Source organism: Salmo salar, unplaced genomic scaffold (assembly GCF_905237065.1).
Source record: "Salmo salar unplaced genomic scaffold, Ssal_v3.1, whole genome shotgun sequence".
Lineage (NCBI taxonomy): Eukaryota > Metazoa > Chordata > Actinopteri > Salmoniformes > Salmonidae > Salmo > Salmo salar.
The window spans coordinates 7,855-24,671 of record NW_025548405.1 but is presented as its reverse complement, the minus strand read 5'-3'; the positions used below and the strand labels follow the sequence as shown (position 1 = coordinate 24,671).

At 42.1% G+C, this 16,817-nt stretch overlaps 2 protein-coding genes across 5 annotated transcripts in view; both read left to right on the top strand.

Annotated features, from left to right (window-relative positions):
* LOC123732983 (nuclear protein MDM1) overlaps positions 1-1,024 on the top strand; it is a 29,931-nt gene extending 28,907 nt beyond the window's left edge. For 3 of the 4 annotated variants that reach the window (XM_045712329.1, XM_045712326.1, XM_045712330.1), the window contains one exon: positions 549-1,023. In XM_045712329.1, coding sequence (XP_045568285.1) covers positions 549-553 — 5 coding nt within the window. In that variant the 3' untranslated portion in view covers positions 554-1,023. Of the gene's footprint in view, positions 1-548 lie in introns of all 4 variants that reach the window. The other variant, XM_045712325.1, reaches the window with a different exon arrangement.
* LOC123732982 (nuclear protein MDM1-like) lies at positions 616-16,271 on the top strand. Its single transcript, XM_045712324.1, has 5 exons — positions 616-688; positions 3,028-3,161; positions 8,174-8,411; positions 14,970-15,038; positions 16,150-16,271. The coding sequence occupies exons 1-5, from the start codon at positions 616-618 to the stop codon at positions 16,269-16,271; spliced, it is 636 nt and encodes a 211-aa protein (XP_045568280.1).
* Positions 16,272-16,817: the final 546 nt, after the last annotated feature.

Here is a 16,817-nt window from a genome sequence, read left to right as displayed (position 1 = left end):
CTCCACTCTGTTGTTATCCATATTGGAGACGGTCAGTTCTGTTACCTCCACTCTGTTGTTATCCATATTGGAGACGATCAGTTCTGTTACCTCCACTCTGTTGTTATCCATATTGGAGACGGTCAGTTCTGTTACCTCCACTCTGTTGTTATCCATATTGGAGACGGTCAGTTCTGTTACCTCCACTCTGTTTTTATCCATATTGGAGACGGTCAGTTCTGTTACCTCCACTCTGTTGTTATCCATATTGGAGACGGTCAGTTCTGTTACCTCCACTCTGTTGTTATCCATATTGGAGACGGTCAGTTCTGTTACCTCCACTCTGTTGTTATCCATATTGGAGACGATCATCATTTTGTTACTTATATCAGGAGCTACCATTTAGAGACCACACATTTTCGTTGCCTCACTGCCTGTTGATTCAACACACTGTCTGTCTGTCTGTCTGTCTGTCTGTCTGTCTGTCTGTCTGTCTGTCTGTCTGTCTGTCTGTCTGTCTGTCTGTCTGTCTGTCTGTCTGTCTGTCTGTCTGTCTGTCTGTGTTCTAGGCTGAGGGTGCTGGACCATCATTCGTCGTCTGTAGCAGGCTCCCACAGTTCCAGAGAGGGTGGCAGGATGCCCACACCCACACTGCAAAGGATCGCTACTGTTCAGAGAACTCACCACGACCTGACTACTCCAGCTACTGGTAACCTAGCGACGACCTGACTACTCCAGCCACTGGTAACCTAGCAACGACCTGACTACTCCAGCCACTGGTAACCTAGCAACGACCTGACTACTCCAGCCACTGGTAACCTAGCAACGACCTGACTACTCCAGCCACTGGTAACCTAGCAACGACCTGACTACTCCAGCCACTGGTAACCTAGCAACAACCTGACTACTCCAGCCACTGGTAACCTAGCAACGACCTGACTACTCCAGCCACTGGTAACCTAGCAACGACCTGACTACTCCAGCCACTGGTAACCTAGCAACGACCTGACTACTCCAGCCACTGGTAACCTAGCAAATATATTGTTGACATATTATTTTTTGTTTTTGTGACCAACTTTTTATTCCGTTTTTTTTTTGAGAGAGAGAGGGTTACTGGTACAAAAACAATCAAATAAATTATCCAGGGGCAGTGTGTGGTCCGGTCCAGTCTGGGTTTGTCTACAGGGACAGTGTGTGGTCCGGTCCAGTCTGGGTTTGTCTACAGGGGAAGTGTGTGGTCCGGTCCAGTCTGGGTTTGTCTACAGGGGCAGTATGTGGTCCGGTCCAGTCTGGGTTTGTCTCCAGGGGCAGTGTGTGGTCTGGTCCAGTCTGGGTTTGTCTCCAGGGGAAGTGTGTGGTCTGGTCCGGTCCAGTCTGGGTTTGTCTACAGGGGCAGTGTGTGGTCCGGTCCAGTCTGGGTTTGTCTACAGGGACAGTGTGTGGTCCGGTCCAGTCTGGGTTTGTCTACAGGGGAAGTGTGTGGTCCGGTCCAGTCTGGGTTTGTCTACAGGGGCAGTATGTGGTCCGGTCCAGTCTGGGTTTGTCTCCAGGGGCAGTGTGTGGTCTGGTCCAGTCTGGGTTTGTCTCCAGGGGAAGTGTGTGGTCTGGTCCGGTCCAGTCTGGGTTTGTATCCAGGGACAGTGTGTGGTCCGGTCCAGTCTGGGTTTGTCTCCAGGGACAGTGTGTGGTCCGGTCCAGTCTGGGTTTGTCTCCAGGGGCAGTGTGTGGTCCGGTCCAGTCTGGATTTGTCTACAGGGGCAGTGTGTGGTCCGGTCCAGTCTGGGTTTGTCTACAGGGACAGTGTGTGATCCGGTCCAGTCTGGGTTTGTCTACAGGGACAGTGTGTGGTCCGGTCCAGTCTGGGTTTGTCTACAGGGGCAGTGTGTGGTCCGGTCCAGTCTGGGTTTGTCTCCATGGGCAGTTTCACCATGACCATAAACTAGGTGATAGTGGAAACAAACCAACTAACTACTGTGTTGAGCCAGTTTCACCATGACCATAAACTAGGTGATAGTGGAAACAAACCAACTAACTACTGTGTTGAGCCAGTTTCACCATGACCATAAACTAGGTGATAGTGGAAACAAACCAACTAACTACTGTGTTGAGCCAGTTTCACCATGACCATAAACTAGGTGATAGTGGAAACAAACCAACTAACTACTGTGTTGAGCCAGTTTCACCATGACCATAAACTAGGTGATAGTGGAAACAAACCAACTAACTACTGTGTTGAGCCAGTTTCACCATGACCATAAACTAGGTGATAGTGGAAACAAACCAACTAACTACTGTGTTGAGCCAGTTTCACCATGACCATAAACTAGGTGATAGTGGAAACAAACCAACTAACTACTGTGTTGAGCCAGTTTCACCATGACCATAAACTAGGTGATAGTGGAAACAAACCAACTAACTACTGTGTTGAGCCAGTTTCACCATGACCATAAACTAGGTGATAGTGGAAACAAACCAACTAACTACTGTGTTGAGCCAGTTTCACCATGACCATAAACTAGGTGATAGTGGAAACAAACCAACTAACTACTGTGTTGAGCCAGTTTCACCATGACCATAAACTAGGTGATAGTGGAAACAAACCAACTAACTACTGTGTTGAGCCAGTTTCACCATGACCATAAACTAGGTGATAGTGGAAACAAACCAACTAACTACTGTGTTGAGCCAGTTTCACCATGACCATAAACTAGGTGATAGTGGAAACAAACCGATGTCAGACGGATCATCTTCCCACATTAGCTTGCATCCAGCCTACACTTTTTCAGAAACTCTTTATCTTCACAGTTCAGTTATGGGTCACATCAATATAATACACTAAACTCACTATTTTCAACATTTTACACGACAATTGAATCATTTAGCAGACACTCATATCCAGAGCATCTCATAGACAGTACCATTCAGTTTAGTAGCAAAACAACCACAGCCAAGATCATGGTTCATTACTTCTGTTCTGTGTTGAATTGAAAAAGACTTTATTGATCCCCCAGAGGGTAAATGTGATAACCTTGTCTAATGTGTTGTCAGGAGGGGCTATCCTGGTGTCTCCTCCTAAGATGGAGGCTAATGGTTGGGTGAAGAGAAGTGACCCTCCGCTGGGTAAAAGCCGTTCCCCATTTAAACACCTCTCTCTGACCTCGCCACAACGAGCAGCCAGACAGGTAACATTCTACACCACTGGATATTAGGATAGTGGGTAGAGCTTTTCCTTGGTGAGAAGATACATCTTGTAGTATTTATAGGCAGGGTTACTGTAAAAACACCTTGTGATAACTGCTGTACTGATGTAAAAAAACCTTTACAAATCCATTTGATTGATTGATTGTATTTGCTAGTGGTTCGACTAAGATAAGAACATTGTCCCGGGCTAGTTGTACCTATGTCTTGTTAATACTATCTGTGTTATAGGTTCCTCTAGTCTTGTTAATACTGTCTGTGTTATAGGTTCCTCTAGTCTTGTTAATACTATCTGTGTTATAGGTTCCTCTAGTCTTGTTAATACTGTCTGTGTTATAGGTTCCTCTAGTCTTGTTAATACTATCTGTGTTATAGGTTCCTCTAGTCTTGTTAATGTTATCTGTGTTATAGGTTCCTCTAGTCTTGTTAATGCTGTCTGTGTTATAGGTTCCTCTAGTCTTGTTAATACTGTCTGTGTTATAGGTTCCTCTAGTCTTGTTAATACTGTCTGTGTTATAGGTTCCTCTAGTCTTGTTAATACTATCTGTGTTATAGGTTCCTCTAGTCTTGTTAATACTGTCTGTGTTATAGGTTCCTCTAGTCTTGTTAATACTATCTGTGTTATAGGTTCCTCTAGTCTTGTTAATGCTGTCTGTGTTATAGGTTCCTCTAGTCTTGTTAATGCTGTCTGTGTTATAGGTTCCTCTAGTCTTGTTAATACTGTCTGTGTTATAGGTTCCTCTAGTCTTGTTAATACTGTCTGTGTTATAGGTTCCTCTAGTCTTGTTAATACTATCTGTGTTATAGGTTCCTCTAGTCTTGTTAATACTATCTGTGTTATAGGTTCCTCTAGTCTTGTTAATACTGTCTGTGTTATAGGTTCCTCTAGTCTTGTTAATACTATCTGTGTTATAGGTTCCTCTAGTCTTGTTAATACTATCTGTGTTATAGGTTCCTCTAGTCTTGTTAATACTATCTGTGTTATAGGTTCCTCTAGTCTTGTTAATACTATCTGTGTTATAGGTTCCTCTAGTCTTGTTAATACTATCTGTGTTATAGGTTCCTCTAGTCTTGTTAATACTGTCTGTGTTATAGGTTCCTCTAGTCTTGTTAATACTATCTGTGTTATAGGTTCCTCTAGTCTTGTTAATACTGTCTGTGTTATAGGTTCCTCTAGTCTTGTTAATACTATCTGTGTTATAGGTTCCTCTAGTCTTGTTAATACTATCTGTGTTATAGGTTCCTCTAGTCTTGTTAATACTATCTGTGTTATAGGTTCCTCTAGTCTTGTTAATGCTGTCTGTGTTATAGGTTCCTCTAGTCTTGTTAATACTATCTGTGTTATAGGTTCCTCTAGTCTTGTTAATACTATCTGTGTTATAGGTTCCTCTAGTCTTGTTAATACTATCTGTGTTATAGGTTCCTCTAGTCTTGTTAATGCTGTCTGTGTTATAGGTTCCTCTAGTCTTGTTAATACTATCTGTGTTATAGGTTCCTCTAGTCTTGTTAATACTGTCTGTGTTATAGGTTCCTCTAGTCTTGTTAATACTATCTGTGTTATAGGTTCCTCTAGTCTTGTTAATACTATCTGTGTTATAGGTTCCTCTAGTCTTGTTAATACTGTCTGTGTTATAGGTTCCTCTAGTCTTGTTAATACTATCTGTGTTATAGGTTCCTCTAGTCTTGTTAATACTATCTGTGTTATAGGTTCCTCTAGTCTTGTTAATACTATCTGTGTTATAGGTTCCTCTAGTCTTGTTAATGCTGTCTGTGTTATAGGTTCCTCTAGTCTTGTTAATACTATCTGTGTTATAGGTTCCTCTAGTCTTGTTAATACTGTCTGTGTTATAGGTTCCTCTAGTCTTGTTAATACTGTCTGTGTTATAGGTTCCTCTAGTCTTGTTAATACTATCTGTGTTATAGGTTCCTCTAGTCTTGTTAATACTGTCTGTGTTATAGGTTCCTCTAGTCTTGTTAATACTATCTGTGTTATAGGTTCCTCTAGTCTTGTTAATGCTGTCTGTGTTATAGGTTCCTCTAGTCTTGTTAATACTATCTGTGTTATAGGTTCCTCTAGTCTTGTTAATGCTGTCTGTGTTATAGGTTCCTCTAGTCTTGTTAATACTATCTGTGTTATAGGTTCCTCTAGTCTTGTTAATACTATCTGTGTTATAGGTTCCTCTAGTCTTGTTAATACTGTCTGTGTTATAGGTTCCTCTAGTCTTGTTAATACTATCTGTGTTATAGGTTCCTCTAGTCTTGTTAATACTGTCTGTGTTATAGGTTCCTCTAGTCTTGTTAATACTATCTGTGTTATAGGTTCCTCTAGTCTTGTTAATACTATCTGTGTTATAGGTTCCTGTAGTCTTGTTAATACTATCTGTGTTATAGGTTCCTCTAGTCTTGTTAATACTATCTGTGTTATAGGTTCCTCTAGTCTTGTTAATACTGTCTGTGTTATAGGTTCCTCTAGTCTTGTTAATACTATCTGTGTTATAGGTTCCTCTAGTCTTGTTAATACTGTCTGTGTTATAGGTTCCTCTAGTCTTGTTAATACTATCTGTGTTATAGGTTCCTCTAGTCTTGTTAATACTATCTGTGTTATAGGTTCCTCTAGTCTTGTTAATACTATCTGTGTTATAGGTTCCTCTAGTCTTGTTAATACTATCTGTGTTATAGGTTCCTCTAGTCTTGTTAATACTGTCTGTGTTATAGGTTCCTGTAGTCTTGTTAATACTATCTGTGTTATAGGTTCCTCTAGTCTTGTTAATACTATCTGTGTTATAGGTTCCTGTAGTCTTGTTAATACTGTCTGTGTTATAGGTTCCTCTAGTCTTGTTAATACTATCTGTGTTATAGGTTCCTCTAGTCTTGTTAATACTGTCTGTGTTATAGGTTCCTCTAGTCTTGTTAATACTATCTGTGTTATAGGTTCCTCTAGTCTTGTTAATACTGTCTGTGTTATAGGTTCCTCTAGTCTTGTTAATACTATCTGTGTTATAGGTTCCTCTAGTCTTGTTAATACTGTCTGTGTTATAGGTTCCTCTAGTCTTGTTAATACTATCTGTGTTATAGGTTCCTCTAGTCTTGTTAATACTATCTGTGTTATAGGTTCCTGTAGTCTTGTTAATACTGTCTGTGTTATAGGTTCCTGTAGTCTTGTTAATACTGTCTGTGTTATAGGTTCCTCTAGTCTTGTTAATACTATCTGTGTTATAGGTTCCTCTAGTCTTGTTAATGCTGTCTGTGTTATAGGTTCCTCTAGTCTTGTTAATACTATCTGTGTTATAGGTTCCTCTAGTCTTGTTAATGCTGTCTGTGTTATAGGTTCCTCTAGTCTTGTTAATACTATCTGTGTTATAGGTTCCTCTAGTCTTGTTAATACTATCTGTGTTATAGGTTCCTCTAGTCTTGTTAATACTGTCTGTGTTATAGGTTCCTCTAGTCTTGTTAATACTATCTGTGTTATAGGTTCCTCTAGTCTTGTTAATACTGTCTGTGTTATAGGTTCCTCTAGTCTTGTTAATACTATCTGTGTTATAGGTTCCTCTAGTCTTGTTAATACTATCTGTGTTATAGGTTCCTGTAGTCTTGTTAATACTATCTGTGTTATAGGTTCCTCTAGTCTTGTTAATACTATCTGTGTTATAGGTTCCTGTAGTCTTGTTAATACTGTCTGTGTTATAGGTTCCTCTAGTCTTGTTAATACTATCTGTGTTATAGGTTCCTCTAGTCTTGTTAATACTGTCTGTGTTATAGGTTCCTCTAGTCTTGTTAATACTATCTGTGTTATAGGTTCCTCTAGTCTTGTTAATACTATCTGTGTTATAGGTTCCTCTAGTCTTGTTAATACTATCTGTGTTATAGGTTCCTCTAGTCTTGTTAATACTATCTGTGTTATAGGTTCCTGTAGTCTTGTTAATACTGTCTGTGTTATAGGTTCCTGTAGTCTTGTTAATACTATCTGTGTTATAGGTTCCTCTAGTCTTGTTAATACTATCTGTGTTATAGGTTCCTGTAGTCTTGTTAATACTGTCTGTGTTATAGGTTCCTCTAGTCTTGTTAATACTATCTGTGTTATAGGTTCCTGTAGTCTTGTTAATACTGTCTGTGTTATAGGTTCCTCTAGTCTTGTTAATACTATCTGTGTTATAGGTTCCTCTAGTCTTGTTAATACTGTCTGTGTTATAGGTTCCTCTAGTCTTGTTAATACTATCTGTGTTATAGGTTCCTGTAGTCTTGTTAATACTGTCTGTGTTATAGGTTCCTCTAGTCTTGTTAATACTATCTGTGTTATAGGTTCCTCTAGTCTTGTTAATACTATCTGTGTTATAGGTTCCTGTAGTCTTGTTAATACTGTCTGTGTTATAGGTTCCTGTAGTCTTGTTAATACTGTCTGTGTTATAGGTTCCTCTAGTCTTGTTAATACTGTCTGTGTTATAGGTTCCTCTAGTCTTGTTAATACTATCTGTGTTATAGGTTCCTCTAGTCTTGTTAATGCTGTCTGTGTTATAGGTTCCTCTAGTCTTGTTAATGCTGTCTGTGTTATAGGTTCCTCTAGTCTTGTTAATACTGTCTGTGTTATAGGTTCCTCTAGTCTTGTTAATACTATCTGTGTTATAGGTTCCTCTAGTCTTGTTAATACTGTCTGTGTTATAGGTTCCTCTAGTCTTGTTAATACTGTCTGTGTTATAGGTTCCTGTAGTCTTGTTAATACTATCTGTGTTATAGGTTCCTCTAGTCTTGTTAATACTGTCTGTGTTATAGGTTCCTCTAGTCTTGTTAATACTGTCTGTGTTATAGGTTCCTCTAGTCTTGTTAATACTATCTGTGTTATAGGTTCCTCTAGTCTTGTTAATACTGTCTGTGTTATAGGTTCCTGTAGTCTTGTTAATACTATCTGTGTTATAGGTTCCTCTAGTCTTGTTAATACTGTCTGTGTTATAGGTTCCTCTAGTCTTGTTAGTTAGTGAATCTGATGTTGTGTCTCGATCAGAATGAGGAGCGGAACCAGCCCCGGTCCTCTCCAGCAGCAGGGGTGACCACTGTGGACCCCCTCCCCCTGAGAGAGGACTCCTGGTCTGGGGAGACCTCTCCAGAGAACCCCCCTGATCCTCCACCGGAGGCCAAACCCTCCCGTAAACGCACCACCAGCGGACGACCCAACGCCGCCGTCCCTCCACCTGTTAACCGCATCCAGGGGACGCTCAGAGACCCAGAGTTCCAACACAACGGTACCGGTCCTGGTACCTACTGGTACCTACTGTAGTAGTGTGATACTATCTGTCATAATGGTAACTGTCCTGGTACCTACTGGTACCTACTGTAGTAGTGTGATACTATCTGTCATAATGGTAACTGTCCTGGTACCTACTGTAGTAGTGTGATACTATCTGTCATAATGGTAACTGTCCTGGTACCTACTGGTACCTACTGTAGTAGTGTGATACTATCTGTCATAATGGTAACTGTCCTGGTACCTACTGGTACCTACTGTAGTAGTGTGATACTATCTGTCATAATGGTAACTGTCCTGGTACCTACTGTAGTAGTGTGATACTATCTGTCATAATGGTAACTGTCCTGGTACCTACTGGTACCTACTGTAGTAGTGTGATACTATCTGTCATAATGGTAACTGTCCTGGTACCTACTGGTACCTACTGTAGTAGTGTGATACTATCTGTCATAATGGTAACTGTCCTGGTACCTACTGTAGTAGTGTGATACTATCTGTCATAATGGTAACTGTCCTGGTACCTACTGGTACCTACTGTAGTAGTGTGATACTATCTGTCATAATGGTAACTGTCCTGGTACCTACTGGTACCTACTGTAGTAGTGTGATACTATCTGTCATAATGGTAACTGTCCTGGTACCTACTGGTACCTACTGTAGTAGTGTGATACTATCTGTCATAATGGTAACTGTCCTGGTACCTACTGGTACCTACTGTAGTAGTGTGATACTATCTGTCATAATGGTAACGGTCCTGGTACCTACTGTAGTAGTGTGATACTATCTGTCATAATGGTAACTGTCCTGGTACCTACTGGTACCTACTGTAGTAGTGTGATACTATCTGTCATAATGGTAACTGTCCTGGTACCTACTGTAGTAGTGTGATACTATCTGTCATAATGGTAACTGTCCTGGTACCTACTGGTACCTACTGTAGTAGTGTGATACTATCTGTCATAATGGTAACTGTCCTGGTACCTACTGGTACCTACTGTAGTAGTGTGATACTATCTGTCATAATGGTAACTGTCCTGGTACCTACTGTAGTAGTGTGATACTATCTGTCATAATGGTACCGGTCCTGGTACCTACTGGTACCTACTGTAGTAGTGTGATACTATCTGTCATAATGGTACCGGTCCTGGTACCTACTGGTACCTACTGTAGTAGTGTGATACTATCTGTCATAATGGTAACTGTCCTGGTACCTACTGGTACCTACTGTAGTAGTGTGATACTATCTGTCATAATGGTAACTGTCCTGGTACCTACTGGTACCTACTGTAGTAGTGTGATACTATCTGTCATAATGGTAACTGTCCTGGTACCTACTGTAGTAGTGTGATACTATCTGTCATAATGGTAACTGTCCTGGTACCTACTGGTACCTACTGTAGTAGTGTGATACTATCTGTCATAATGGTAACTGTCCTGGTACCTACTGGTACCTACTGTAGTAGTGTGATACTATCTGTCATAATGGTAACGGTCCTGGTACCTACTGTAGTAGTGTGATACTATCTGTCATAATGGTAACTGTCCTGGTACCTACTGGTACCTACTGTAGTAGTGTGATACTATCTGTCATAATGGTAACTGTCCTGGTACCTACTGTAGTAGTGTGATACTATCTGTCATAATGGTAACTGTCCTGGTACCTACTGGTACCTACTGTAGTAGTGTGATACTATCTGTCATAATGGTAACTGTCCTGGTACCTACTGGTACCTACTGTAGTAGTGTGATACTATCTGTCATAATGGTAACTGTCCTGGTACCTACTGTAGTAGTGTGATACTATCTGTCATAATGGTAACGGTCCTGGTACCTACTGGTACCTACTGTAGTAGTGTGATACTATCTGTCATAATGGTAACTGTCCTGGTACCTACTGGTACCTACTGTAGTAGTGTGATACTATCTGTCATAATGGTAACTGTCCTGGTACCTACTGGTACCTACTGTAGTAGTGTGATACTATCTGTCATAATGGTAACTGTCCTGGTACCTACTGGTACCTACTGTAGTAGTGTGATACTATCTGTCATAATGGTAACTGTCCTGGTACCTACTGTAGTAGTGTGATACTATCTGTCATAATGGTAACTGTCCTGGTACCTACTGGTACCTACTGTAGTAGTGTGATACTATCTGTCATAATGGTAACTGTCCTGGTACCTACTGTAGTAGTGTGATACTATCTGTCATAATGGTAACTGTCCTGGTACCTACTGGTACCTACTGTAGTAGTGTGATACTATCTGTCATAATGGTAACTGTCCTGGTACCTACTGGTACCTACTGTAGTAGTGTGATACTATCTGTCATAATGGTAACTGTCCTGGTACGCTACTGTAGTAGTGTGATACTATCTGTCATAATGGTAACTGTCCTGGTACCTACTGGTACCTACTGTAGTAGTGATACTATCTGTCATAATGGTAACTGTCCTGGTACCTACTGGTACCTACTGTAGTAGTGTGATACTATCTGTCATAATGGTAACTGTCCTGGTACGCACTGTAGTAGTGTGATACTATCTGTCATAATGGTAACTGTCCTGGTACCTACTGGTACCTACCGTAGTAGTGTGATACTATCTGTCATAATGGTAACTGTCCTGGTACCTACTGGTACCTACTGTAGTAGTGTGATACTATCTGTCATAATGGTAACTGTCCTGGTACCTACTGTAGTAGTGTGATACTATCTGTCATAATGGTAACTGTCCTGGTACCTACTGGTACCTACTGTAGTAGTGTGATACTATCTGTCATAATGGTAACTGTCCTGCTACCTACTGTAGTAGTGTGATACTATCTGTCATAATGGTAACTGTCCTGGTACCTACTGTAGTAGTGTGATACTATCTGTCATAATGGTAACTGTCCTGGTACCTACTGGTACCTACTGTAGTAGTGTGATACTATCTGTCATAATGGTAACTGTCCTGGTACCTACTGGTACCTACTGTAGTAGTGTGATACTATCTGTCATAATGGTAACTGTCCTGGTACCTACTGTAGTAGTGTGATACTATCTGTCATAATGGTAACTGTCCTGGTACCTACTGGTACCTACTGTAGTGTGATACTATCTGTCATAATGGTAACTGTCCTGGTACCTACTGTAGTAGTGTGATACTATCTGTCATAATGGTAACTGTCCTGGTACCTACTGGTACCTACTGTAGTAGTGTGATACTATCTGTCATAATGGTAACTGTCCTGGTACCTACTGGTACCTACTGTAGTAGTGTGATACTATCTGTCATAATGGTAACTGTCCTGGTACGCTACTGTAGTAGTGTGATACTATCTGTCATAATGGTAACTGTCCTGGTACCTACTGGTACCTACTGTAGTAGTGTGATACTATCTGTCATAATGGTAACTGTCCTGGTACCTACTGGTACCTACTGTAGTAGTGTGATACTATCTGTCATAATGGTAACTGTCCTGGTACCTACTGTAGTAGTGTGATACTATCTGTCATAATGGTAACTGTCCTGGTACCTACTTGGTACCTACTGTAGTAGTGTGATACTATCTGTCATAATGGTAACTGTCCTGGTACCTACTGTAGTAGTGTGATACTATCTGTCATAATGGTAACTGTCCTGGTACCTACTGGTACCTACTGTAGTAGTGTGATACTATCTGTCATAATGGTAACTGTCCTGGTACCTACTGGTACCTACTGTAGTAGTGTGATACTATCTGTCATAATGGTAACTGTCCTGGTACCTACTGTAGTAGTGTGATACTATCTGTCATAATGGTAACTGTCCTGGTACCTACTGGTACCTACTGTAGTAGTGTGATACTATCTGTCATAATGGTAACTGTCCTGGTACCTACTGTAGTAGTGATACTATCTGTCATAATGGTAACTGTCCTGGTACCTACTGTAGTAGTGTGATACTATCTGTCATAATGGTAACTGTCCTGGTACCTACTGGTACCTACTGTAGTAGTGTGATACTATCTGTCATAATGGTAACTGTCCTGGTACCTACTGGTACCTACTGTAGTAGTGTGATACTATCTGTCATAATGGTAACTGTCCTGGTACCTACTGTAGTAGTGTGATACTATCTGTCTACAAACAGCGTCAGCAGTTGAACTGAAAATATACATTTCCTTGGTTTTTGACTGATCAAACCACTTTTACATTACTGGCATTTGGGATGCTGTATCTGCAACTTTAGTTCAAACTGTGTAACGTTGTCCCATCACATCATCATCCTATAGTTATGGGCCAATCAAAACACTGCGTTGCCTCATCAAAGACAGTTTAGGAGACTTAAATGATCATATAAATGTGACAACGAGCGTAATTTACTGTTAATGGGAGGTGTGTGTGTCAGGTTTCCGTCATCTCTACAGTATATAGGTCAGTCTGTTTGACTGAGTCCCTGTGGGGTGGGGTCTCTCTCTCTCTCTCTCTCTCTCTACTGCTGAGACATCTTTACAGTTTGTGGCTTTTCTCAGCATATTCTACTGTTGCATGACAAAACCTGGTCCCAGATCTGTTTGTACTGTCCTGTCAAGTTGTCACTTCCAGGGTAGGTTATGTAAGTAGCATATACCCAGATCTGTTGCTGTCTCACCAACAGATCTGCCACCAGGCTACCTGTTGAATAGCATAACCTGGACGTGAGCAGGAAACAGAGATGTAGTCCGCTCCTCATTCCTTCCCGCCAGCCCAGATATTGTCTAGGGTTGTAGTTCCTAGCTGCTTCTTTCTCCTCAGGACAAAAGATACAGAAGTCGATGCCAGAGTATCACAACTGGGGGAATTCCCATTCTCTCTCCCAGAGTCCTTCACCTCTTTCTCTTCCTCACGTCTCCCTCCATTCCCGACTCCACTCCAGAACCCCCCCTTCCACACCCCCATTTAGTTTATTTTCAGAATAATAGGCCTACACCTGAGGTAGAAACACCTGGGGTAGAAACACCTGTGGTGGAAACACCTGAGATAGAAACACCAGGGGTAGAAACACCTGGGGTAGAAACACCTGGGGTAGAAACACCTGGGGTAGAAACACCTGGGGTAGAAACACCCGGGGTAGAAACACCCGGGTAGAAACACCCGAGGTAGAAACACCTGAGGTAGAACACCAGGGGTAGAAACACCTGAGGTAGAAACACCCGGGGTAGAAACACCTGAGGTAGAAACACCAGGGGTAGAAACACCTGAGATAGAAACACCAGGGGTAGAAACACCAGGGGTTAGAAACACCTGAGATAGAAACACCAGGGGTAGGAACACCTGAGGTAGAAACACCTGAGGTAGAACACCAGGGGTAGAAACACCTGAGGTAGAAACACCTGAGGTAGAAACACCTGAGGTAGAAACACCAGGGGTAGAAACACCTGAGGTAGAAACACCTGAGGTAGAAACACCAGGGGTAGAAACACCAGGGGTAGAAACACCTGAGGTAGAAACACCTGAGGTAGAAACACCAGGGGTAGAAACACCTGAGGTAGAAACACCTGAGGTAGAAACACCCGAGGTAGAAACACCCGGGGTAGAAACACCCGGGGTAGAAACACCCGGGGTTGAAACACCCGAGGTAGAAACACCAGGGGTAGAAACACCAGGGGTAGAAACACCTGAGGTAGAAACACCTGAGGTAGAAACACCAGGGGTAGAAACACCTGAGGTAGAAACACCAGGGGTAGAAACACCTGAGATAGAAACACCAGGGGTAGAAACACCAGGGGTTAGAAACACCTGAGGTAGAAACACCAGGGGTAAGAAACACCTGGGGTAAGAAACACCTGAGGTAGAAACACCTGAGGTAGAAACACCAGGGGTAGAAACACCTGAGGTAGAAACACCTGAGGTAGAAACACCAGGGGTAGTAACACCTGAGGTAGAAACACCAGGGGTAGAAACACCTGAGATAGAAACACCAGGGGTAGAAACACCAGGGGTTAGAAACACCTGAGGTAGAAACACCAGGGGTAAGAAACACCTGGGGTAAGAAACACCTGGGGTAAGAAACACCCTGGGGTAGAAACACCTGGGGTAGAAACACCTGAGGTAGAAACACCTGGGGTAGAAACACCTGGTGTAGAAACACCTGAGGTAGAAACACCTGGGGTAAGACACACCAGGGGTAAGAAACACCAGGGGTAGAAACACCTGAGGTAGAAACACCTGGGGTAAGAAACACCTGAGATAGAAACACCTGGGGTAAGACACACCAGGGGTAAGAAACACCAGGGGTAGGAACACCTGAGGTAGAAACACCTGGGGTAAGAAACACCTGGAGGTAGAAACACCTGGGGTAAGAAACACCTGGAGGTAGAAACACCTGGGGTAAGAAACACCTGGAGGTAGAAACACCTGGGGTAAGAAACACCTGAGATAGAAACTACTATGGAGTTGATTGGAAGACAACAGACTATAACTGCAGCAGTATTGTGCATCATGTGTAATAACATGGAACGCTAAAATGTACTGTTATCTAGGCATTTACACGTAACCCCTAAACAACAACAACTAACAGAACAGGTGTCCATTGTCTTCTCTACTCCAGGTAATTTAGGCCTGAGGACGTCTGAGCTGCTGCTGTGTCCTGGTGGTGGCTGTGGAACTGATGATGAAGGTAATGTAACAGCAACAAGCTTCTTCACATTAGTCTGATGAGGAAGGTAATGTAACAGCAACAAGCTTCTTCACATTAGTCTGATGATGAAGGTAATGTAGCAGCAACAAGCTTCTTCACATTAGTCTGATGATGAAGGTAATGTAGCAGCAACAAGCTACTTCACATTAGTCTGATGATGAAGGTAATGTAACAGCAACAAGCTTCTTCACATTAGTCTGATGAGGAAGGTAATGTAACAGCAACAAGCTTCTTCAAATTAGTCTGATGATGAAGGTAATGTAACAGCAACAAGCTTCTTCACATTAGTCTGATGATGAAGGTAATGTAACAGCAACAAGCTTCTTCACATTAGTCTGATGAGGAAGGTAATGTAGCAGCAACAAGCTTCTTCACATTAGTCTGATGATGAAGGTAATGTAACAGCAACAAGCTTCTTCACATTAGTCTGATGAGGAAGGTAATGTAACAGCAACAAGCTTCTTCACATTAGTCTGATGATGAAGGTAATGTAGCAAGAACAAGCTTCTTCACATTAGTCTGATAATATGTACATTTTCTGGTTCATTAAGAAACCTAAACTTAGATATGTGTTTTTGGTTGTTGAATCAATTAGACATGCCCATTTCAGGCTTAGAAATATATATTTTATTTTGTTATCTGGCTAACTCCTTCATCCTGTTTTGTAGTATACCCCTCTGGTGTCCTGGACTTCTGGATAAGTTAAAGCTCAGTTTATCACAAGTAGACTAACTAGACTGATGTTGGTCTTCAGTGTTAAAGTCAGGCTTAGGGGTAATTTCAGTGTTAAAGTCAGGCTTAGGGGTAATTTCAGTGTTAAAGACAGGCTTAGGGGTCATTTCAGTGTTAAAGGCAGGCTTAGGGGTCATTTCGGTGTTAAAGGAAGTCTTGGGGGTAATTTCAGTGTTAAAGTCTTGATACAAGGGAAGTGACACCCCCTCTTACACGAAATAAAATGAGACATTTGCTTCAATATCTCCATGACATAAAACATAAAGGATAGCTGAGGTTGGAAATCTTTGGGAGTCAGCTGATCACTCTGTCCCTGACCTGACTAACCTCTGACCCTTGACCCTTGGTGACCCTCCAGATGACAGGATGTCCCAGATCTCATCCAGGTCAGCAGCGTCCTGCTCCATGGCCTCCCAGGTCCTGGACCGAGCCCAGAGGAGGAAGGACCACTTCTGGGGAAGAGATAACAGGACGCGCTGACCCCCTCACAATACATCCCAAATGGCACCCTATTCCCTATGTAGTGCACTACTGTTAAGAGGAGGAAGGATGACTTTTGGGGGAAGAGAACACCACTGACACACACTATGTCCTAAACCGGTAAAATGGTCAAATAAAAAATATATAGTGTACTGCTCTAGCGGATAGGTGTGATGACAGCACACTACACTGGACCACACTGTCCTCCCCCTAATAGTACCCTATTCTGTATGTAGTGCACTACCTTGGGCCAGACCCTTGAGAGGAATATATTGGGGACAGGGTGTGATGTCAACAGTGACATTAGCTTCACAGCCTATAGCCCAACCACTGCAGATAGGAAGACAATCAATTGTTATGGGTTTATGTGACCAGTGTCCAGACTACTAGGGTGAATCTGGGTTTATGTGACCAGTGTCCAGACTACTAGGGTGAATCTGGGTTTATGTGACCAGTGTCCAGACTACTAGGGTGAATCTGGGTTTATGTGACTAGTGTCCAGACTACTAGACTCAATCTGGGTTTATATGACCAGTGTCCAGACTA